We start from the raw sequence: 26,299 nt of genomic DNA, 5'->3' as shown, positions 1-26,299 counted from the left end.
GGGAGTGAAGTTTCTTGTTTAGCTTTTCTGAGTTTGAGTTATTAATTTTCTACCTAGTTTGTGATCTGTGAACATTTATTGCTGTCTGAGAATGTGTGAAAACAGTAGAATAGAGAGTTTTGCGTTTTACAGCAAATTTTGAATTGTGAATTTTGGAAAAACAAAGATTTCTTGAAAAGGTAAAGCTGATTTTGTTTGGAATTTTAGAAATGTAGTTAAAAGGTATTATTCTTACTCTTAACTGTTGGCTTTTCAAGTGGTTTTAATGGTAGTTTCATAGTGAGGTTACTAGTGAGTGGTGTGACATTTGTTTTAACAGTGATCTAAATTTTTTTTTTTGTTTGTAAATTTTTTAGCTTTAATAGTTTTATTGCTTTGGTTTTGAATTAATTTTTTTTCTTTGGTTGAACTTGTTGCAGTGTTGCAGTATCTTTAAAAGTGGATGTGAAATGTATTTTGGAAATTTAAACTTTGATACTAGTGGAAGTGAAAATTTGTTTGAGAAGTTAAACTTGATTTTATGGTATTAGAAATTACTTATGTGACTTTAGTGTTGTGGAGATTTTGAGAAGAATTGTGATTTGATTTTAAGATTTTTAAGAGAGATTAACTCCACTGAGTTTATACTGAGTTTCTGTTTTCAAGTTGGTTGTCTTTCAAAAACTTTTTCTTTTCTGGTTTCTGGTTATACTGTGTGGTTACTGAAAAATTTGTGATTGCTCTTGAGGCTTAGTGTATTTCAAGGAGTTTTTGTTTTGAAGTGGTTTAAGGAGAAATATAGAATTGGGTTTTGTGAGATTTATGGATTTTGAGATTTTGAGTTGAGATTTTTTTTTTGTGTAAACACTTCCCTCTTGTCTGCTTTTGCATTTTTGTGCCTGCAGTTTTGTAGTTCTGTTGTGAAGTAGTCATGCTTACGATTGCTACCTAGAGTGCAATGCATACTCTTCATCTTCTTTAATTACTCTCCCGGAACTAGACTTTGAGAACATTGGGGCAGCATTGTTTTCTTTAAAAATTGTGGCAAACCTTTTGTTGGACTCCTTCTTGTTTACGTGTAAATTCTGTTTGTAACCTGCTTCAGTTCTGTTTTGTTGAATTCTTTTTGGCTGTTTACGGAATTTGATTTTTTTTTTTTGGTTTGAGCTTGAACTGTTTATGAATTTGATTTTTTTAAGAGTGTTAGTTTTGTTTTCTTGAAAGATTAGTTAAAGGTTTTTCTTCCATATTTTACAACTGGTTTGGTCTAGAGTTGTCTGCATTTGGTGAATTTCTTTTAGTTTCAGTTTCGAGTTCCTGACTCAATAGTGTTTTGCGTTTAAGGATTGTTTTCGGCTGGTCCGGGAATTTTAATTTCCTTGTTTCCAAGTAAGTTTGTCTAAATTATTTTTTCCCTTTTTGCTTCTAGGTACACACTAGATTCTTTCGGCTTAAATTTTTTTTGATCAAGTTTCTCTTTTCCGTTCCTAGGGGTGTTCTCCGTTTGTTTCAACTTCTAGTTCAGTTCAGTGTTTAATTCATTTAGGATTTTTTTTTGTCACTGTTGGTTGAATGAATTATTAAGGTGTAATTTTCCCTCACTGGTGATTTTTTTTTTGTTTGTGTAATTTTATTAACTTGTTTTGAAATTGGATTTTTTTCTTGTGACACTTCACTCCGGTTGCTATTTAATTGGTTATATGAGTTGCATTTAGATTTAGAATTTAATTTGTTAAACTTAATGCTTTGTAAGTAAATTTTTTAATTTTTTTTTATCACTGCTCTCCGTGACAACTAGTTTTGAATGGATTATTTGTATGGCACTTAACTTAATACTATTTTGAAATTCTGTTTTGTTTTGTTTTGAAAAAAAAAAAAATTTTTGGTACTCAAAAATTTTTTTTTTCCCTGGTGCGTGGGGGAATATGTTATGTCGCGAATTTCAATTACTAATATGTGTTTTAAGTTATTATTATTCTAATATTTTTATTTGTATTCATGTGTATTTTAATCTGGAAAAAGAAGTATTCTTAGGCTCTTAAGGTGTTGTTTAACTTGTTGTTCTTGAATAGGAATTGTAACAAAGGCGAGAGACGGTTGCGAGGACACACATCTGGTTTATGGCCATTTCACTAACAATGTCGCCCTTTTAGCTCATGCGTGTGAAACGGAAGTTGCTTTCCTGTCGCTTTGTAAGTTTGCAGTTTTATTACTTCAAGACAGTGGGGGTGGCTGGTAATTGGATTTTCGTAAAAGCTTAGTTTCACTTGTTAGTTGGGGGGTCTATTTTTTTTCTCACGTTATGAGTGCAGATGTTTTTCGGATTGCATTGTCAGATTTTCTGGTGTTTGATTCGTCATGGGTGTGTCATTTTCTCAATTTAGATAACATAAAATTCCGGGATTGGTAAGATATAATTTTATGATTTTTTTGAAAGCCTATGAACTCACAGAGGCGGAGAAACCGAGTTTTCCTGGGTGCTTGCACCAGGCTAGAGTTCATTCGGATTCTGATTTACAAGAAGAGTAAGAGGAGAAAAAGTGGGAGCTTGACCCTTCGGGTCTTGCTTCTCGCGAGCCGCGTGAACAGCCGGCAGAGGGTATGATTTTTCTCTCCGCTTTTAGCTGGCGAGAATTTGCGTTGGTATAAGGCATAGAGCTCAGCAGAAGAATTTCGATTTCTCTTATCCCAAGAATAGTTCGGCAGATTCTCTTGGTGATCCTGACATCCTGATGCGGTATTCCTGTTTTTACCGGCTTTGACTTCCTAATTAGATTTTGTTCCAAAGGTGCTCTACGCTTATGGTGAGTTTCGGGGCTTCCAGAATGAAAGAGACTCGTGTAGGACCCTTCTAAGGTGTGCATTGCTGTTTATTCTGCCTGTTCCAGCTGCGTCGATTTTTTTTCATCATTCCATGCTCTGGAATTTATTTATTGTAAGGACAGCTTCAATGGTGTTGCAACCAAGTCATCTTTAAAATTCGCAAGAACTGTCTGCCTCCATTAACGATGATTTTGTGAATAAAGGACAGCAGGAATAATGTGGTGCTCGAGTAAACTTTGGACGCTGGACGATCTGTTGAACTATCTAAAACTCCGTATTAATCCGTCGATGATGGCATTCTCAATCTCTTCGAATGGTCAACGCAATGAGTAGGACGATCTGTTGAACTATCAGCACTCCATATTAATCAGTCGATGATGGCATAGGAGTTGAATGTATGAACTTCACCCTGTGAGTGAATTTTTTTTCTGTCTTTTGTATTTAAATTGTAACCGAGTAATGATACTATATTAATATACGGTACAACCGCCTAAATTGTGAGTTATGTAATGTTAAAAAAAATTAGTACACCTAACATGAGTATAAGATTTAAAATGATATATATGTTAATTTACATCTTAAGGTTAACTTGTAGGGGACTGATCAGTTTACCTAGTTATCATATGTTTGAATATTCTAGAAATTAATAAATGTGTTTGATATGTATTTTATGTTTCATTTGTTTAATTTAGTGTAGTTTCTGTGGTCTGTCATGTCCCTCCATTTGTTTGAGCCGGGGGGCTTTTAAGAAACATGGAGTTTACTTGAATTTGGAGTTATTGATTTTCCCTTTACATAGGTTACTCACAACGCAAACCTAAAAAGTTAAATTGTACTATACCACTATACGATTGATTGATTGATAGATATGATATACGATTAATTGATAGATTTACTATACGAATGTTTATAAGAATGTCGATATGATATATGAATATTATGAAATAGTATTTAATATTTAATTTTTGATTATGATATTTTTTTTTTTGTTAATTTTTCTGGCACCACAGTGAGTCAGTTAAGTTTAAGTTATAATGGAATAAAGTATTTAAAATACAAACATAATTTTTTTTCAATATAACAGGATTAAGCATGATTTAATACGCTATAATAAAAGAAGACGTCATCTTTGTTGATGTGAAGCTTTGTTTCCCTAGATTGGCAAATAATCAACTATTCTGCTAAGTTTCAAAAGAAAACAAATATGGTTCCTACGGTATAAAAATTATGCTTAGACGCATTTAACGTTTAAATTGTTGATAATTCTACAACTATTGCGTGGAAGTTAACTAAAGGCATAAAAACCTTAACCGGATTGTGCATTTTTTGCTTTAAAATTAAGTCAATCATTTTTAAAGCAAAAAATACACAATTTACCAACGTATAAGAATAAAACACTGAGGTCAATGAGCAGAGTAACAGAGTGGGTATATATGTATATATATTTATACACTTTTGGTTCGACAGATTGTCACCAAAAAGGGAGGTGCACAACTACATGCTATACCAGTCCTATATACAAAATGTCAGCGTTCTGAGGCTACTCGTTGTGGAGTTATGCGAAATAAATACATACATACGTACGTACGTACAGATGCCACAAAAAAAATCTATTCTGAATCCATTATAAATTAGTTTTATAATTCGTTTTGGATAAAAGAGTCCTCTATTCTGTTCTTACTTACAGATATCATCCAAAAAGATTGTCTAATTGCATTCGATAGCGGCCGAAATGGATATTTTCATTGAAATATGGTACCTAGAATTTTTCGTGATTACAATACTTTGTTTACTTCGTACAAGGAAGTAAAACGTTATTTGTTCCAAATAAAATATTTGTTAAAATTTATCAGCGGTTAACAAGCGATTATGCCTTCAACTTTATTTAATACAAACTGTGCGGAACTCTTTTCATCAAGATATTGTAAATTTATATAGTGGTTTGAATGAACTTTCAAAGGAAACATAATTAAAAGTAAAACGTTTGACAATTAAATTAAAATTTCAAAATGTTTTAAGAATTTAGGACTTCTCAGATGAATATTTATGCGGTAAATGATTAATTTAAATTAAATTTCTATATAAAAGTGTTGTTATACAAACTTTCTTTTTTATTTCTTTATTTGAGTTACAAAAATTAACAATTAATTTAATGTTAATAAAAAAGTGATATCTGCAGTATCTTACCACTATTAATGCAGGTATCATTAATTATGCTTATATTTTCAATTCCTTGCACAGAATGTATTGTATTTGTATTCATTATGATTGGTTTTTATTACTTACAAAACATAATTATTGTTCATTTCTTGTACACGGGAAAAAGATGCACAATACTAACGGGGGGAAGGGAACTGAAATTGCATAAGAAATTAACAAAATTCTATGACATATGTAATAATTTTGTAAATATATATATATAAGTTTTTATTTTTAAGTTTGTTAATTCCTATGCAATTTGAAAGTCCCCCCGTTATATATATATATATGTATATACATAATGAAAAGAAAAGGAAACACGTAATTATTCAAGAAACATATGAAAAGAAATAAAACTTATATTTATATCCATTCTGATTATATTCTATTAAATTATTATTATTATATAATATACATTACCTTTTTTGTTCACATCATGAACTTTATGATATCGCACCGTGAAATAAATAGTAATCATTGTCATAATGATGAAGAAAGCTAAGACTCCAGTAAAAATACTTAGTACAAAATTGACTGGCATTAGATCCTCTTCAACTGCATGTAAGAAAGAAAAGAAATAAGTGTACTTAGAATACAATAAAAATTAAACTGCTAAATACATTTTTATATTTTCGAATTGACTTCAGTGCAGAAAAATGGTATGAAATCTGTTTTATGGTTTCTGTATTTGTAAATCAAAATATTATTTATATAAGAGAAACTTTTGTTTAAAACAAACAAAAAAAGACATATTTTAAAACATATTTTAAAACAAACAAAAAAAAAGACATATTTTAAAACATATTTTAAAACAAACAAAATTTTAAAACAAAGGTCATTTTAACTTAGATCTACCTTCTCTGAAGATTAGTGCCTCCAAAGCGGTTACATTCTGCTAAGCATCATGAATAAAATGCTAAAATTGATCGAATAGTTTTAGAAACACCTCTATTAATCAAATAATTGAAGTCACAAAATTATTAAATGTACTTAACAACATCTTTTGGACAGAGGTATAAATTATTATACACCGCATCGACATTTTTGTAAGCTCAAAATAGCTCTTATATTTTTTATAGAAGGATCAGTTGCTTTCTTTCTGAAGAAAGCTGTTTTCATTTTTCAAGACGGAAAAAAATGTACAAATTTTTGAATCATGATATCTAATGGTGCGATATAATCAAAATTAATGAAGCAATAAAAATTAAAAGACAACGCCTTACTAAATAAAACTCCTTGTTATGAAACCTAACGGCTTAAGAAGCTAACTCTTGGCTAGGTATATTTTCTCTTAACGTTTTTATGAAACGCAAGATAAAATTCTGTAGAGAATCCCATGTTTAGTAACCAGTTATTAAGATTTCAGCCTTCATTGTAACTTCTCTTTTTCGTAATCATCACCAGAATGCAAATTAGATATGAATATTTACAGTCATCTAGTACAAGGTTTTTGGATTTGAGATAGAGATTGCTTCCGGTATTCACTCGCTAAGTCGTCAGTTTTTGCGATCTCTAACACAATTATTCGGCTTTGCGGTCTCTTATTGACGACGCTTTTAATTCTGACGCGCTTGTAGGGTTATCGAGCCAGCTTCTAGTATAGTATTTAATTATGTAGTCTTCGAATACCGCTCAAAGTTTAATTTAAATTTGATTCTTGTATTCTGAGTGGTGATGTTGAATTTATCAACACAAATTGGCGCTGGATCTATTTCACTTGCAAACTTCTGGCTATAGCCAGAACTACTTCTGGCTGGTTTGTATTAAATAAAGGGACTTGGCACGTAAAGATCCCTTAACATTTCTGAGTAATGAAAAGAATACATTATCTTCTGTGCCTCAAAAGTAGATCTGCAAGCAATCCTAGTTGGAATCTTTCTGCCCATCAAAGGGATCCACTTTCGCCTAAAGGAAGTTGATAGTTTGAAGGTTTGCATTCTTCAGTGGTTGCCAGCACATATGAACATCACATGTAAAGAGAACGCAGATAACTGGGAAAAAGCCTCAGAATCTCAGCAATAATAATAATGTTCGTGTAACCTTCTCGAACGCAAATGCCATGGCCAGATGCAGATTGAAGGAACATTGAATTCCATAAATAAATACTTAAACTATATCCTCAATATCAATAGAGATTGACTTTTGACTAAACCCATAGTCAGGCTTAGAACAGGCCGTCACAGGTGACGGAGGACGGGGACACTGGTGTCTAACAAAGGTAAGCAGGTATATATCCAACGTCCTCCACTATCGTGAACCAGCAGCTTCCTCGAGTCCCAGGAGGCCTGCCTCGGGAATTTGGCTTCTCTGTGAAGTCGCATGAATAAACAGGTACAGGTAGAAGCTAGGCCAGCACCTCCGTAGTACCACAGGTAATTGAAATATTGCTGAACCTAGCTAACTGTTAAACTTTGCACCCCAAATTTGAGGGAGAACAGCCTGAGGGGTGGTCCCAGGATCTCCCACCCCTCCTTTTTTACAATCAACTCCTTGAGAGGACTTTCTGAGATCACTGATTTCTGGTATTATTAGTGTAAATAAATCATACTGAGAAAAGACTATTTTTGAAAAGTTGAACAACTGATGCTTCCAAAAGTCTAAATGAACAAATGTCCTTTCTAAGGCGGAAGGTGTACTAAGCAAGTCTTTGAAGCTCCTATCCATCAGCACTGCGTATAGAAAAATGAAATTGTTGGAACATTAATTTTAAAAAATTAAATAAATATATTTTAGTAATATATGGAGATGCATAAGCATTAGATATGACAAATATACAGCCCGAGTATTTGGATATGTATAAGAGCGTCTCTGTTTTGACCCTAAGGTGTCTATTCTTTATTGCGTATTTCTTAAATGGTATTATATTGTTGTTAGGCTTAATCAGATGTTTACCGTCTGTTAGATTACAGTAAATGCAATGATCAGGGTCATTCCTTTCGCCACATGTGAAGAGATCCGTGGGGCACATGCCTCTGTTATGGAAGAGGTGGGGAAAGGACCGTGCCCTGCAATATACTGATTCAGAACATGGTCATAGAGCAGTGCCTCTTTGTCAGTTCTTGGGAAAAAATCGTGGACTCTTCTGCCTTGCAATGCAGAATCTCATTCTTCTTGCCACTTTGAGTCAACAATTGCATTCAGTGTAAATTTCATACGGGACTTGGGCCACAGGACATGAATCACTCACTGTTGATGTTAGTTGTTGCATCCTTTGCAAGGAGATCAGCCCCCTTGTTTCCGTTGCGGGTTGTCACCCAATTGAGGGAAAACTGAATTTCTGGGTAGGCGCTTATTGTATTTTGAATATCCTGAACCAGTTTGTAGGACTATTTCTGCTGTGAATGATTTAATGAATTATAAACAATGATTTAAATTTAAAAAAAACCACAAAAGTACAAGTTCATTCGTCTTTATTTGAGATAGGAGATACTGTATGTAAGACTGGATACAAAATTCGTGAAAATAATTTTCGATGCAAAAAATGAACATTATTTTGATTATTGATGAAAATCTCTATATAAAGAAAACTGACACAGAAAGTTATCGCTTGAGTATCTTAAGAAAGGTGAGAAAGATATCATGATTCCAAATTAAGTTTCAACAGAGAATTTATAATCATAACTGATTTTAATACAAGGGGAATTTAAAATTAAGAAGATTCGAGGTAAATGTTAAAAAATCCTCTACTTATAAAAATAATAATAATAATAATATAATAACAATAACAGTAACAATTCTTATTATTTACTTTTTGACTCAGATTAAGAAGGTAATCCTGAATCGTTTTCAACGCGAGATAAAATAAGATGAAATCTGTTAGGACAAAACCAAATGTCAGAAGTTAGTAGCTTTACGGATTTTGTATTGATTTATTCAGTTTGTTCTTTTTAATTGCTTCATTTCCCCGTGCAATGCTTCACGCGACTTATTTGAAGAGAAAGCTACGCCGGAAAAAATTAAAAATAGAGGAGCATGCGCATTTAATAAATAGTAGATATCTCGTAATTGCACGCTTTTGCTTTTCGAGAAAATACCGGAATATACTCGTGCGTGATTTAAAAAGCTTATAAAAGGAAGAAACCCTCTCAATTCGTGACATTTCAGTTCAACGTCTACTGGGAGTTCTAAACGTATGCTGTTGTCAAAAATTTTTGTGTCTATAAATAAGTCATTGATTTGCGAAACTGAAAAACAAAAATGTCTTTTTATAGGACACCACTCGATAGTTCTGATGAAGAGGACTACCGAAGCGAGCGTTTGTCTAAAACCAACAAGACCTATCCATTGAAGAAAGAGGATTTCATCCTTAAGGCCAAAGAAAAGAAAAGTAAAGCGAAAAAGGCGAAAACTATATCAGATACGGAAAACGAATAACCAAGTAAGAAGAAAGATGTTAAACCTGGTAAGGAAAAAAAGAGACATTCAAACACCGAATGGAGAAGCTACTGATGAACAGACACCAGAAGATTTATCAATGGGAAATGATGAGCACATCCCAAAATTCAAGTCATGTTCTGAAGAAGAAATCCGGGACCAGATTGCGAAATTTGGATTTGACGTAATTTGCAATTACTTTCATAAAAGAAGTAAGGGAGAGATGGATGTAGAGACATTCACGAAAAATTTTTATCCAGGGCAGATAACTGAAAGAGGAACAGACAGCAAGGAACAAGAATGGATTTCTCCTAAGAAAACCGCGAAAGTATCAGAAAACGAAGCTCCAATGGAAGTTACGACGGAAAATCGATTTGAGCAGCTAAGTGAAGTAGAAGGTATGGAAGAAGAAGGAGGAGCCGAAAAAGAGGAAACTCCACCCCAATAGTTTTTCAGCAAAGCGAAGTGGATTGGCCTAAAATTCATGAAATCCTTATCAATACCTGCAGTGAAGAATTCGAAGCCAATAGTAAAATGAAACTACTATATGTTAATTTAAAGTCAGTAGACGATTACAGAAAAACAACTCTGGTTTTGCAGAAAAGAAATATACCCTTTCATACTTTCCAGTTACTCAGCGAAAAACCTGTTAAGGTTGTTCTTAAGGGCCTCCCATCGACGATGAAGGAAGAAATAATCCAGGCAGATCTGGAGAGAAGGAAATTCCCGATAAGTAAAGTCAAGCAGTTTTCCAGACGAAGGGAAGACGCTATCGAGAAACTTCCGATTTTCCTGTTGGAGCTGAAGAAAACGAAGGAAGGACGTGCAATTCATGGACTCAACAATATGTTAAGTGTTAATGTCAAGATCGAGAATTTTGCTCCGAAAAAATGCGTAATTCAATGCTATAGATGTCAAGAATATGGACATTCGCAACATCTTTGCTCAAATCCTAAGCGATGCTGCAAGTGTGGACAGCACCATAGAAGTAAAGAATGCCCTCTAAAGCCAGAAGAAAAACCTAAGTGCATCTTCTGCTCACTACCGCATGTAAGTTCACACAGGGGTTGCCCCGTGTACAAGAAGCGATATGAAGCAAAGAAGCAGCAGGCGAAGCCAGCAGCTAAGATCCCTACGCCGGCAGATTTTCCGAAATTCATCAAAACAGAGGAAGACAGCAGTAAAACCCAGATGAAACCTCTCTACAGTGATAGAGTAAAGAAAAAATTGGAAAACCCACCCACAGAGTACAAGGATATCATAAACTGGATCCAAGATCCTAAAATCAAAAAATTTCTGAACAGTATGGCTGAGCACGTTGAGAAGATCCGCGCTGCAAAAACCACGGCTGAGAAGTTTACTGCCGGGTTCAAAGTAGCCATGACACTGATGAGATTTGCTGAAAGTGAAGAGTAAACACCAGCTTAGAAGCATTTGAGGGAATTTCACTATGTTTACGATTTCGTTTCACTTTTTCAACACACAGGTTCCCCTGTTTACAGCAGCAGAGCTCGGGTCAGTACTTGGGTGGGTGACCACCCACGTGACTGGCCTCGACGTATCATCTTACTTCAACTAGTGAAGATACATCACAGCTTGTACGGCGGCCAGATGCTTGAACCCTCCTTCTCCAAAGTCTACTTGACCAACTCACGTGCATTAGCACATGTTCCTGTTTCACCTTTGTCGGTGCGGTGTAAATCAACTTAATTTTTAATTCTTCCCAACGCCTTAGGGCATATCTCCAACAGAGACGGTTAAAGTAGCAGAGGCTACTAAATGCCGCCTAACCATTCACTCGATTTCGATTTCGATTTCAATTCGTGAGTTAATTTAAGAGTTTTATTTAGAAAACTGTTATCGTTTACCGTAGTGAATTCGCGGCGAGATTGGATTAGCTTTCTCTACATTTCTCTGTTTTGAAGTAAGTTCTGTTGAAGGTTATACTATAGAGTCTGTCTCTCTTGTTTCACATAAACTAGAATAGACACTATAATGATCTGGTGCATTCTCGCACAGGCGTGAATAGAACTACCGACTCAGACGAAGGGTAAAAATAACTCTTTATTAATTCAAAATAATTAACAGAAGGACACTGTCTTCGTGCGTTACGAAAACCACTGTCAACTTGGGGTGGAAACTAAACGTAGAATGTAAGTCAAACCTGAAATAAATAGAGCAAGATAGCACTTAAGTTGCACCTAAGAGGTGGACTCACAAAAAACTAACCGGCGTGAGGCTAAATCTGATAAGGCCAAAAGGCGTATCGTAACAGCAAAATAACAATGAAACGTGCGTTTGGCTAGCGAAACACGCTGTGAATAAACTGAGATATTCAAACGTTTAAATAAGTACTTAACTTTAAATTTACATCTTGACGAGAGAATGTGAGGGGAAGTTGAGACGTATAAAACAGGTATTAAACTTAAAATAAATTTGTTATGCAAAATAAGAAAACCCCTACAATACTAGTTTAAAAAATAACTACTTTGAGATATTGAGATATTGTACGATTATCTCGGAAGAAATTTAATCGTTTTGTTTTATTTGTTCTGATAATAATAAATTTTTATTCACTTTTCATCAGACTTGTGCATTCAATTTATTACGAACCCGTACGCACGCAACAGTATCTACACACCATAAGATAACCTCAGTTCTAGATCGAGTCATGCACTCCTAGTTCGAAACATGCGGAATACCATATGCAGCAAAGGTCGAGTAGTTGCGGTTAATATCTACATCAAATGTCGTCAAAGGTAGTGTTAATGTTACCATGCTGTTAACATCTACATCTAAATTTCTAGAAATTTGGGAAACGAGGCTATTATAGTGGTATTAACGGAGGACTGTGATTTCCGACTATTAAAAAGACATTCCTATTCATAAACCAAATGCAGATGGGAAATTATGGACATAATATGTGTGTGTAAAAATTCCCATAGTAACAAAAATGTACCAGGATCTTCTGTACAATTTGAACAATTTTAATTATTTCAATGTAAAACGGTAACAACAGCATCTACTATTATCAAGACCTCAAAACGCCCTATGAGCATTGCAGGCAAGAAAAGTATGCTTCATTACGTTATATATGCATTATGTTTAGCCTTTTTGTAAATATTTTCTCACATTTATTCGAAATGAAAAGAAGCCTATCGCATATTAAAATAAAGTGAGAGATATCACGTTTTAAATACATTTACTACCTTTATACAATCTAATAATAGTATAATGATAATATAATAGTAATTTATAACATCTTTTTATCAATTACAAGAGCTGCAGACGTCCATAATATGAAAGCATTTTCTCCTTGAGTTAAAAAATACACTTTAGAATATTTTTTCATACAAATTCTGAATAATGCATTGCAGTACATTGATCACGAAAGTTTGGAAGCAGGTGCTTCAGTCAGAATATCCAACTGCTGCACAATGTTTACATAATGCGTATCATAATGTTTATTTTTTCATTGTGAAACCAACCAAAAATAAACAATCGAACAGGTGAAACTCATATTTTAATATAAATAAATGTCATGCTACAGGTAACTTCACCTGATATCATTACTATCGGTATGTTTTGGAGAATAAAAAATAATTACTTACAAACTTTGTTAACAGTTTAATAAAGAATCTGTGCTCTTTGAACACGCAAAACGACTTTTTAAAACAAAATACGCTAAAGGACAAAATATATTTGGGATGTATTCAATTAATGAAATGTTCGATGAGATTTTGGAGGGATTCTTCATTTTTCAAGAAGAATATTAAGGTGTATCAGTGGAGGCTTAACGTGCCAGCCTAATGTGTTCCATACATATTTTTGTTCGGATTCAGAATCGCGGAGCGTCGTCAGTTTGTTCTTTTACTCTCCTTTAAGCATCAAGGTAAGGTACCTTGAATGAGTTTGGGCTTTGCCATGCATACTAGGAGCTAAATCACTGATGGCAGCAATATATAAGATGCAAACAGGGGTTTACGAATTTCATCCCTATACATCTGAGCCTATACATCAGGCCTATTTGGAATGACATACAGTTAAAACGTAATCTTTCTTTGAAATGTGCTGACTGTAGCAGATGCCACATTTTCTACAGATCAGATATCGTCTATTATCCGGTTTTAGGCTGAATTTGGACTCATTATAAAAGACAATGTGGCTCCAACCGACAGATCTTAAATCTACGTTCTTTAGCCTAGTTTCATCAAGCAATGGTCTTAAGCTCATATTGCATTATCTGAAAATAGCTGACGAGCCGAAATTGCTTTCAATTAAATGAAAACTTTTATCAACATAGTAAAGAATATTTAAATTTAATTTTAAGTTTGCTTTAAATTTTAAATTTGCCTAAATAATTCTGAATGCATGCATAAACATTTGTAATAATAACTTGAACGAAAAAATTAAAATTTATATTTTCTATCTGAAATTTAAAATTCGGCATACCTGCAGGAAATTTTTGTTGGTTTCAGTTTATAATTCAAACAAATTGATAATTAAATATTAGTTTTATAGTCATACTGATATTTCTTTCAAATAATTTTAATATGTTTAATTAATCATTAAATGAATTACTTTAAATTAAACTAAAAATAAAAAACTATGAAAGCTAAGATTTCAGAGAAAATTTTCCAAGTGGGACACAGCATGATAATAAATAAGGTCACCTAGTCTCTTTTTTATGAAATTTTTCTTCATAAAAGTAAAAATATCTATGTTTGTATGTAAATAACTATAAACCTTTTTTTATTCCTTACTAGAACTTAATACTTGATGGCGTCAAGGTTACGATAAAAATTTGTAATCTTGGAGAAAAGTTACTAGAAATAACCTTTATTTTAGATGCTTAATGGTAATCGAATTGATTTTCAAGCGCGAATAAAAGCTGTTCACTTATAAATGTCTTCTAAAAAAAAGCGACATTTTTTAGAACAAAAATCGTAACTGAACATATTTATTTTTGACAAGTATGAATAGTTAGCATATTAGTAATAGTTAGTTAGTCATAAAAGTCTAAAAGTTATACAGAGCAGTATCTTTAAGTCTTTGAATAAGATTTAAGTCACTGAGGAAATTATTTAGCTTCATTTATAGATTTTTTGGAGCTTTATTTATGTTAATTTTTAATGGTAATAAAAATAACGTAAACTCGGACTTCAAATAACTAAAATAAGTTGAAACCTTTTGCAGCACAGCAATGTCAAAAAGTATATAATTGAAATGTATCCACGGACCACATGAAATTACTTCGGGGGTTAACCAGTTTGAAACTACTGACTTATGGTATTGGAATACCATTGGGATATAAAAAATTGTAGCCATTTGGGCATACAATTCGTATGTGTGAAGGCGTTCTGAGAATGTACTTCTTGATGCCTTTGAACGTGCCTCTGCAGTTGGCATTTTGGCAGATGTTCCGAATGGCTATTATTGTCAAATAGTGGTTATTATATGAGATGATAACTCATCAGAGATCTCTTTTAAAATATCCTGAATTGCTTGAAAAGAAAGAGAACTTCTGCTTTTAGTTGGATTGAATAACTTTTCATATGTCTAATGAGACAACGTCATTTTTCTCAGATTTTTTTGCTCCCTGCCCAATTAAAAAAAAAAAAAAAAGACTCCACGTTCGGTTTCTTTATTTCTCAAAGTCGGATTTTCTTATGCGATGGATCTAAAAGTACAGCTTTGTGTAAGCAATCCACACTGTATTGATAAACTTAAACCAAAGCGTTAAACCACACGTTAAAAGGGTGGCCCCAAATTTGGAACACGCATATGTGAATGTATTTAAAGAAAAGGACCCATATTTTGAACATTTACTGTGATGATGCTCGGAATTTTGCCATTTTGTTTCTCACAATAATCCTTCTCTCAGTTTTGTTGATGTATATAAATTGGTTAATTTTATTATTTTTCTAATAAAATACTTTTGTACGGTGCTCTCAAATTTTCGATGTTTCTGTGGTTTGCTGTTGGTTTTGTGAACCACAGCAAAAACGACTCGGTATGAACTAATTGCATTCTTTTCGCTAGTGTAATAGTATAAGATTCTCAATAATTACTGTGTGTATCGCTGCAATCTTTGCAAGTACAAATAATGCAATATACATTCTAAGCATGATACAACAAAATGAGTTTTTTTACTTCTGAACTAATATTTAATCAAATAAACAGGTACCAGTTTTGTGAAACAACTTTTGTACATTCATAAATATAAAACGCAGTAATAAAATAATTTACTAAATAAATAATGTACTCAAATCTTTTTTTATGCGATTTTTTGGTGCGATTTTTTTTGTGCGGTATATGAAAATTCCAATCAAACTGGAACATAATTGCTGAAGCTACCAATAAAAATAAAATTAAATAAATAATCAATTAAAAAAAGGAGTTTCAATCTTGTACATCTGGCTACCGAGACATATACAAGCGTCTAGTGAAACAACAGTCGTAGCAGAAACTGATCACCAACTATGGTAACTGAAACAAAAAAGTCATAACTGTATAGCTACTCGTGATGTTTTGTACTATTTTTTTATGTGGCCCCTATCCACCGCACAAAAACAGGTTTGAGTGTATTAAATTGTTCTACTCTATTAATACATAGAGGGCAAAATTATGTCCATTATATTTTAAGATCCATAGAATTTTAGAACAAAATGTGCAGTTCTGAACTAAGTTATCAAAAAATACTTTTTTAACCATTTAAATATTTATATCACTCTGGAAACTCTTACTTGTTATTAAACTACATTCAAACTTACTTGAAATATAGCGAAGAACATAATTATATTATCTTTTAATAATAAGCAATATTTTTATTGAAATTGATAATGGTATTGTTTTCCTACATTTAACGAAATCTAGTTTTTAATTTAATGCTTTAATTAAAAAAATATTTACTAGTAATTATAAGAAAATCTTGTACATCTGAATGAGGTGTTGAAATTTTGAATCAAGTTACAATATTTACCTCGTCTTCTTTCAGCTGGAGAAAGATCAGTAATGGAAATTGTTACTTCACTACTTCGGCCGTTGTTATTAGAAGCATAGACCTTTAAAACATAAGATATGCTTAAAGGCAGATTACTAATATTAAATACAGGCCATTGATTGTTCGTAAAATTATACACAATTTCCTCTGTTTCGATGTTGTATACTTCAAGATGAAAAATTTGCGATTGACTGTTGCTATAACCTGGCTGGCATTCCACATAGAGAAGCCCTGCTGTCTCATTCACCACTAAGCAATGAAGAGGAGGCTTGGGAGGAACTGAAAGAGATAAAATTTTATTGTATTACTTATTTAATTCATAGCTATTTCTTATTCATTACAGATACTTCCGAAAAAACAAATGCTGCATTTACTTAAATTTTTATGATCTTATATTTTGAGAAATGTGAAATCTATTGGTTTTCGTACTAAAAACTATCAACAATAAATAACTACTTAAATATTCACAAATTTTTGTTTGTAACATGGAAAATAAGTTAGACATCTTAGTAAATGACTACTTACAGATAGCAAAATTTTGCATAAGCATAAGTGCTGCAGATGCAAGGTTGCCTCTTTGCATAAGTATTCTTAAATACTCGTATGTATGGAAAACGCTGTGCTCAATCTCCGAAACTATTTAACAAAATACTAATTCAGAAGTCAAACAACAAAAATCAGCGTTATACCTACAAAATTTTCACAGGACTAGTTTCGATGGTTTTACCGAACCATCATCTTCAGCTTCAAAACCGAAAACGAACAAGATAGGAAATAATGATTAGATAAGATAAGAAAGCCTGGACAAGAATAAGCAAGTGGCGCTATCTGTTGGCGAAACCAGAACTAAAACATAATTTCTCTAAAAGCCGAAGGCAAATTTGGATTGGAATTAGGATCGTTAACTAGAACAGAAAGATTTTTATGAATGTGAAATGCCTCTAGAAAATCCAGTTCTCCAATGGAAGATGTTTTTTGAATAATTTTGGCAGCAGAAAAATTGAAAGTGTGATTTTCGGACCAACAATGTTGAGCAACAGAAGACCTCTGTGTTTCCTTTTTTCTAACATATGCCTCATGTTCTTTGACGCGAAATTTTAAGGCTCTCTTAGTTTGGCCAATGTAAATTAAACCACACTGGCAAGGAATCCTATAAATACCCCAGGAATTCATATCCGGAATGGGGTCCTTGAGTATAGAAGTTGGAATTTTATTGATGGGAGAAAAAACAACCCGAAAGTTAAATTTCTGCAAAATATGTGCAACTTTATATGTGGCTTTTAGTGTGTTGAGATGAGAATTTTTTAACTGCTTGATTAATAATGTTGGGTGAAAAGCCCCTGTCAATAGCTATTGCTTTTAAATAATTTAGTTCTTCATCAAGGGCTAGTCTGGAGGAGCAAACTTGAAGAGCACGGAAAACATAGGAATAAAATGAAGCTAACTTTTGTTTAGTCGGATGAGATGATTTAAAGTGTGGTGGAAGGCAAACCGATGAAGGTTTACGGTAAACTGTAGTACTGAAGTTGGATGTGTTACGTGTGACCAGAATGTCGAGAAACGGAAGAGAATTGCAAGTCTCAAGTTCAAAAGTGAACTGAATAGCAGGATCAATAGAATTCATTGTTGAAAGAACTTTATTTAAATCATCTTTTATTACCTTCAAACAGGGTAAAAGTATCGTCTACGTAGCGGAACCATGCCGGGAAGTTTAAAGTTTCAAACAATTTTGATTCATAATAATGCATGTAGATATCAGCCAGGATGGGACTGAGGGGACTTCCCATGGCTAATCCCTCAGTTTGCTTGTAATATTTATTTTGGAAAACAAAATTGTGTTTGTTTCAAACAGAATTGAGTGAGAGAAATTAGCTCATCAATTTCGATGCAAGAGAAATGAAATTCGCGAAGTCTGGTTTCTAGACATCTTAATGCACCCTCCACTGGGACATTGGTGAATAATGATTTTACATCAAAAGAAACCATGAGTAAATTACTAGGAGAAATGTTTTTAACCTTTTTTACAAACTCTATTGAATTTTTTATGGTGTAAATGTTATTGTCTAATAGAGTGGAAAATCTAGAAACTAAATATTTAGCTAAAGGATACGAGGCAGTACCTAAATTTGATACAATAGGGCGGAAAGGAATACCACTTTTATGAATTTTGGGAAGAGCATATAATCTGGCACAATTCGCAACAGATGGGATAAGCGAATGTTTTAAGTTGCTTGAAATGATTTGCGAAGATTTGATCGCAGTTTTTATTTTGGATAAGTCCGAAGATGAAGGATCTTTAGGGATCGGATTATATGGTCCTTCGTTTAAGAGTTTAGTGACACCATCGATGTAAGTGTTCTTATCCATGACGACTATCTGGCCACCTTTGTCGGCCTTTGAAATCATAATATCCGGGTTAGAATGAATTTCGCGCATTGTAGCTCTTTCTCTCGCAGTTAGATTTGGTTTCAAAGGTTTATTATTGAATTTCACATTATGAGCCATAGATGCCTAATCATTTCTTTCTGTGAATCTGAAACTTTACTGAACTTGAAAGCTTTTTCGATAGGAGCCAAAATCTTTGGAATCGAGGGTTTACAGGTTTGTGAGAAGTTAAAATTATATTTTAGAATTCTCTCTTGTTCTTCTGAAAGACTAACATTAGAAATATTAACTATTGGCTTGATGTTTACAATGGGAAGATTTTTTGAACTACTGTTCAAAACTACTACTGTTGTTTTAGTTCTGGTTTCGCCAACAGATGGCGCCACTTGCTTATTCTTGTCCAGGCTTTCTTATCATATCTAATCATTATTTCCTATCTTGTTCATTTGCGGTTTTGCAGCTGAAGATGATGGTTCGGTAAAACCATCGAAACTAGTCCTGTGAAAATTTTGTAGGTATAACGCTGATTTTTGTTGTTTGACTTCTGAATTAGTATTTATTCGGCGTGTTATTGTGTCTTAATTATTTAACAAAATGTTTAAAGATTTCGTTTACATCCGTATTGTAGTGCAGAGTTCGTCGACTTGGCGAAGTTGATTAAGTTATACTTCGATCCTAATAAAAATAATAGTAAAAATTAAATAAATAAATTGCTGTATAGTTGCAAAATTTATTTACAGCAGAAAGTTATCTTCTTAATTGCTTGCACTGTCGCTAGTGGAAGCCTAATTTTCTTCAATTGTTGGTGCCGTTGTAATTTCGGCTTTGCTTTGGCTTTTGCAAAAACATTATTAATTTTGTCTAAACTTCTTTGATTTCCTTGCACGAAGTAAAGAGGAAGTATTGCAATCACGAAAAATTTCGGGTATCATATTTCAACGAAAATATCCATTTTGACTGCTATCGAATGCAATAACGATGTTTTTGCGTGACATCTGTACTTAAGGACAGAATAAAGGACTCATTTTCCTCCAAAAAATTATGAAACTGATTTAAAATGAATTTTGAAGAGATGTTTTCGTGGTGTCTGTACGTACGTATGTATGTATCTCGCATAACTCAAAAACGAGTAGCCTCAGGACGTTGAAATTTTGTATATAGGACTGTTATCACATGTAGATGTGCACCTCCGACTTTGTTCCAATCGGCCGCACCAAGAAAATATAAATATATGTATCAATATATCCACTCTGTTACTCGGCTGAGTAAGCTCAGTGTCTTTATGTGTGTAAATTGTGCATTTTTTTCTTTAAAAATGATTGAATTATGCTGTTCTTATCTTCCGGTTAATGTTTTTATGCCTTTAGTTAACCCGCATGCGATAATTGTGGAATGATCAACAGTTTAAAAGATTTTTAAGTGCAGCTAAGCCTAATTACTTCCTTGTACGAAGTAAAAAGGGAGTATTGTAATCGCGAAAATTTCGGGTATAATATTTTAACGAAAATATCCATTTTGACCGTTATCGAATGCAATTTATCGATGTTTTTGCGTGGCAGCTGTACGTGAGGACCGAATAAAGGACTCATTTTCCCCCAAAAAATTATGAAACTGATTTCAAATGAATTCTGAAGAGATTTTTTCCTGGCGTACGTACGTATGTATGTATCTCGCTTAACTCAAAAACAAGTAGCCTCAGAAAGTTGAAATTTTGTATATTGGACTGCTATAACATGTAGATGTGCACCTCCTATTTTAGTTGCAATCGGCCGCACCAAAAGTATGTAGATATATATCCATACTGTTACTCAGCTCATTGAGCTCAGTTTCTTTATATGTTTGTAAATAGCGCATTTTTTGCTTTAAAAATGACTGAATTATGTTGTTCTGGTTAAGATTTTTATGCCTTTAATTAAACTGCATGCAATAATTAAAAACATTACACTGAATTATCAACAATTTAAAAAAAAATTAAATGCGGCTAAGCCTAATTTTTGATTTTCATAGCGGTCATGTTTGTTTACATTTGAAACTTAGCAGAATAGTGGATTTGTTGCCAATCTAGAGAAACTAAGCTTCGTAACAACAAATTAACGTCTTCTTTTATTTTTGCAAATTAGATTATGCTTAATCCATTCTGATGGAATTATCATTTAAGTAATTAGCTTGTTTTGCGTAGAAACTGTAATTGTAAAAAGTGTTTTTTTTTAATTGTTTCAATTGTACTTGGTGTTTTATGTTTTTTTATATATTTAAATTTTGAATAAAATTATTTTGAATTTTTATGTATTTTTGCCTTGCCACGAAGTGAGAACTGAGTTAATTAGTAGCGCATGCGCATTAGGTAAGCGGCACTGAATCGTCTGTGAAAAACTGCTTCTTTTATATTTGTTTAATTTCTTTTATACATCGTTTTAGATTTATTATTGTATTTGAATACAACATGTGGTCTTTCTTCAGATGATATAATTTTTGTGCACTCCGAGTTATAAAATGAATGACAAGTAACACCGTTAAGTAAACCTAGCGCCGAAGTGTATTCATGGCTTCCAACTGAGCAAGAAGTCACTGATTCAGATAATTTCTTTGTGCTAAATATTATTCTGGTTTAATATCCTCATCTTCTTTTTCTGTTTATCTTCTTTATTTTCTAATTCAACTCTCATTAGTTAGTTCCTTACACTCTTGGTCTTAACAAGAGCTCTATATTTTTAACTTCTCAATAAGAGGAAAGTTGTTTAGCAAGTTTAACAATATTTTCACGAATTGTTTCGAGTTTGTTCTTTTTGTCAAAACATTCGAATTTATAAAAAAGCTTAACACACGTTGCCAAAGGTCATTCATGCAGTTAACTGTAACACCTTCACAAACAGTAGGAAGAATTTTAATCTATTTCAGAATACCATATTGTTTTCAGAAATTACACAATGAAAGCCGAGAGTCTGTATCAGTCATTGCAATAGGCTGGAAAAATGTAAAACGTAGTTAATCTGCCTTAAATATAGCAATGCAACCTTTATCCATTAGCCAATCATGTATTTGGGGGACAAGAACGCAGTACTTACATCGGGATTCAAATCAGTTAAATACGAAGAATGGGCACTGCATTGTATAGAAGTAATGAAATTTGAAAGGAACTCCTTTCAGCTCCTCCAGCCAATATTCTCGTGTTTATGCAACGAAACAGTTTCAAAAGCAGTTCAAATAGAAGTTGTGACATCCATGCTTTGGCACTGGAACGAAAATAAATTTTCAGGATAAGTTTAGTAATAGTTTAAAACGCTCTTTAATACGTGGTCGCCATCCACAATTATATTGTAGGGCTTCTCACTCTTTTTGTCTAAGATGAGCGTCGAAGAACATAGTGAACGTTTTAGAAATTTATCGCTGAGTTAAAACAACTAAAATATAGACTCGAGAAGGGTTAAAATACCATTTATTTCACTCAAAATAAGAGTATTAGTCGGACCCTTCTCGGGCTTACAGGAATCCTCTACTTGGGCTTTAACTCAGAATAAGAAATAAGAAACTAAGCTATAACTAACTAAACGAAACTTAGCCGAAGTTAAACGCAAGTATCTGGCGCAGTTGGCCCTTTAGTTTAAACTAGCCGTCGAATCTCAAAAGGCACGTAATACTACGGTTGAGCGTAACAGCTTAAAGAGTAATTTTAGTGCAAAGGCAAACGCGCGCTAATGAGGATTCCTAGCACTCTCTAACGAAGTATGTTGAACCTTCCTCAAATATTTCTTCTAACTCATTTACATTCAACGCGATTTTAAAAACTCATTCGGGTAGCGAGATATAAGTGAAAATAAGAAATGATAGAAAATGGACTTTGAAATTAAAATAACTGTTATAAAATTAAAACATACCTTACAATGTTATGAAGTTCTTCTACAAATTTCCGTGTTTCTCCTGTGTTGAACTAGCTGTCTCACCTGTCACTCTGATATTACGCAGTTAAAATATTTATTGAAGCATTTAAACCAACCTGTAGTACAGAATGGCGCAAAAGTGCCTTTACGAATAATTATAAAATGTATATAAAAAGTTAAGTAAATTTGTGTTTTGAAAATCCCACAAGGTGTGTTTCTTGAAGCTTTTATTTACGAAAAATGATGCCTGTCAAATGATGTCTGTCCCCTTTCGCGATGACAAGCTCCCATAATGATGAGCTCTTTTTAGCAGAACAGATCTTGCTCTTCGTGGACTTCTTGACATCCTTGCATTTCTTCTAAACCTGTCTCTTTAAATTTGGTTAAAAGTTGCAATAGTGTATGATTAGAAGATTTGTCTCAAGAGCTGATGCACGTGCATTGACTGATTCGCAAAATGGGGCAACATCCGTGATCATTGCGCTGCGTTTCCAAATCTAACAATTAAATTTACATTTTTGAGCAAAACATGCTATTATGTATTAGTAGAATAATGGATTTGAAGCTAAGCATTATTTTCTCTGAACCAATACAGTCAGGATTGCTTATTTATTATTTTATAAACAATCGCGAGTAATTTAAAATAATTTCCATACAGTACAATAATAATAGTTTGAGATTAAAAGTACAAACGTTTAAAGATTTGAATCGAAATCACAGTTCGCTAAATGCAGTTTAGAAACTTCAAAGTACCATTCACCCATGTCAATATTTGCGTCTTGAAACGTGCTTGTATCAAACAGTATCTAATGAGTATTAAATATATATCTCATATACTTATATTTTCGTAATAATTTGTAACTAGTCTTAGTGAATAATTAGAAGGTGCTTGGAAGTTAAAACTGTGCATAGTGGAAATGTATCCTAATATTTCACTTCACGAACTATAAAACTAAATTAATTCCTCTTTCCCGAAAACATGCGTTGAAAGCCAAGTGCTCTTGAATAATCTCTTAATATCATAACTAAGCAATCTTCAGATGGAAATGACTCTCCACTCTGTAGAAGAGATATGTTATTAAACCATACTCAAGGTTTAATGAGATAACTGAACTACATCTAAAGAGGGTATATTCATGGTGTACCGAGATCCACAGAACTATTTGTAAAGAGAGGATATGTGTTCGGTGTCTGTATAATAAGCAAGGATGAGTAACTGCAAGATATGCATAGTAATAAGTGCATATTCAAAAATGTATTTTTATCTAATAGCTTATGTTTAGCAATTCACAGCTTAATCATTTTTACACGAGAATCGTCATTATTCGAATCGAATGTATTCCCAAATCACATGATTTCCTAACTCATAAGTTTATTAAAACATATAACACTGTTTTGTTATAAGCAAAGTGGTCAGCTCTTATCTAATGCCATTTAATGTAAATAAATCGGAGTCCAAATTACCAAACCCTTAATAAAAAAATAATTGCCAGAAATGTATTATAAAACTGAAACTTGTGCATTAAGTTTCGCAAATGAAAGAAAAACATTATTATCCTAAAATCAAAATCTGTGAGGCTGGATGCTGTCAGTTCAATCAAATAACTTCTTTTTTTCTATAACGAATATAGAGTATCTACGCTGAGTATTAAACATATAATACTTGTACATATTTTTATACATGCAGTTCATAGTGAAAGTATAAAAATATATTATATACATATATTATACGTTCAGAAAAATGAGTTCTCTGAAAGTATTAAGAAATTTCGAAAACTTATATGTGGCTATATAAAAATACTGATAATTCTTACTAAATGAATTAAAGAAAAAAACGAATCTCGAAAATCATGCAATGAACACTTCTTAGAGGTCCAAATATACGTGCACTAGATGATGCGTATCATCTAGGGTATGCATCGACCAACGTGTTAAAAACTCTGAGAAGATCACGGTGTCAAAAACACGAATGCCATGATGTTTTCACTTATAGACATTTCTTGTTTGTTTCCAATGTTTTATTATTCCATGTTAAGAGTAAAATTCATGTAAAATAATCACTATTTAGAAGTCATAAATCGCGTCCTAAAACCAATCATATAAATCAATCAACAATTACATTTTCCCCAGCAAAATAGATTTTACAAATAAGTGGTTTAGGTTTAGTGCCACCGATATATAAACAACTTCCTTTTCTTATACACTTTGATTTAAGTTTCATATTGAAATATCTCTGGAAGTATCTCTGAGATAAAGTTCTTTGAAGTAGTTGATAAATGCAAAAACATATGAAAGCAAACTTAAATGTATTGAATGTAATCTTACGCCTGAACATAAATGATTTTGTTTTTAGTGACATATGATCAAGAATATTGTGATGACTAGTGGAATTTATTTTTTATACTTTATTACATCTATTTAAAACAATGCGAAATAAAAGAAATTTTAATGCATATTTTAACGCAATTGCAGTAGTGTCCTCTTTCGTTGCTATTATTCTTCTATGACCTTTTCCTAATATTTCATGCTCCTTTTCCTGGCAGAGAATGGACATACTTCTTATGTTTGAATAAAATAAAAAAAAGTCAACTATTTTTATTGCAGTTATTTCACTAGTGGATCATTATAAATAATTTAGTTTCTTACACTGTCAGACTTATAAAATGCAGCCTCATGAAAGATTATGTAGAATGTGATGTAATTGATACACATACAGAGCATAAATATGTAAGTAAGTGATGCTATTTAAAGAAAGAAAAATTTACACAATGCTGAATTATACAGGGAATCAGTAAGATGTATGACCAGTTCTCATGACGATGCAAGATGCAACCCTACGAGATACAGATTCAATTAGTGTGCGGATAGTGTCCATAAGCTCTAAACCCTCCTCAGAGTTTCTCTTCCAATAATGGCTGGGGCACAGTAGATAAATGATGACCTATCACATCGTAGATATGCTCAATTAGCAAATGTTCGGGGTTATTGCAGGCCAAGGAAGCAATGGGACATGATGCAAAGATTGTAGACTAACGAATGCCATATGTCGCTTTTTCCTACTGGAAAATACTATTTGCAGCCCCTGAAGAAAACGTAGAACTTCATCAGCGTATCATCGTACTCTCAAGATACTGTAGCGTAGCAAGGGTGACCTGTTATCATGACTGATGGCACTCCAAACTATTGTGCCACGTTGAGGAGCGGTGTGGCGTTCAGAAATAGTAGTCGGATTGTCTGTATCTCCCCAATGCAACCAGACACTTAACTGGTGACTATCATCAGAAAAATAAAACTGAGAATCATCGCAGAATACGACAGTGTGCCATTCAAATATCTAAGTGGCTCGTTGACGACATCATCGCAATCTGTCGCGTCGAAGGTTTGGCGTTAATGGTAGTCTTCGCAAAGGGCGACTTGTGTGCAAGCCGCTTTCAGCAAAACGTTGGGAAACTGTTCTCTCAAATACTAGAGCATCCAAAGCTCCCTGTACATTTCCCAAAATGTCTACAGTAGTTGAATATGGGTCACTAACAGCTTCTCTTCATATGTGTCGATTTGTGCTTTCTGCAGTACATCTAGATGAACCTGGTCTTTTTTTACTACACTGGTTATCAAAAATTAAGGAAAAATCACAAAATTTACGATTACTGAAAACATT

General features: G+C 33.2%; 1 protein-coding gene across 1 annotated transcript in view; it reads right to left on the bottom strand.

Moving 5' to 3' along the window:
- Window positions 1-26,299, bottom strand: part of LOC118198089 (uncharacterized) — a 357,202-nt gene that overhangs the window by 157,242 nt on the left and 173,661 nt on the right. Inside the window, exons 13-14 of the mRNA XM_085819674.1 lie at window positions 16,358-16,657; window positions 5,422-5,556 (exon numbers count right to left, since the gene is read on the bottom strand). Coding sequence (XP_085675800.1) covers window positions 5,422-5,556; window positions 16,358-16,657 — 435 coding nt within the window. The remainder of the gene's footprint in view (window positions 1-5,421; window positions 5,557-16,357; window positions 16,658-26,299) is intronic.

This window comes from Stegodyphus dumicola, chromosome 6 (assembly GCF_044657685.1).
Source record: "Stegodyphus dumicola isolate Sdum_Otavi_A_Nest chromosome 6, ASM4465768v1".
Lineage (NCBI taxonomy): Eukaryota > Metazoa > Arthropoda > Arachnida > Araneae > Eresidae > Stegodyphus > Stegodyphus dumicola.
The sequence above is the reverse complement of the archived record's forward strand: the minus strand, read 5'-3'. Positions and strand labels throughout refer to the sequence as shown.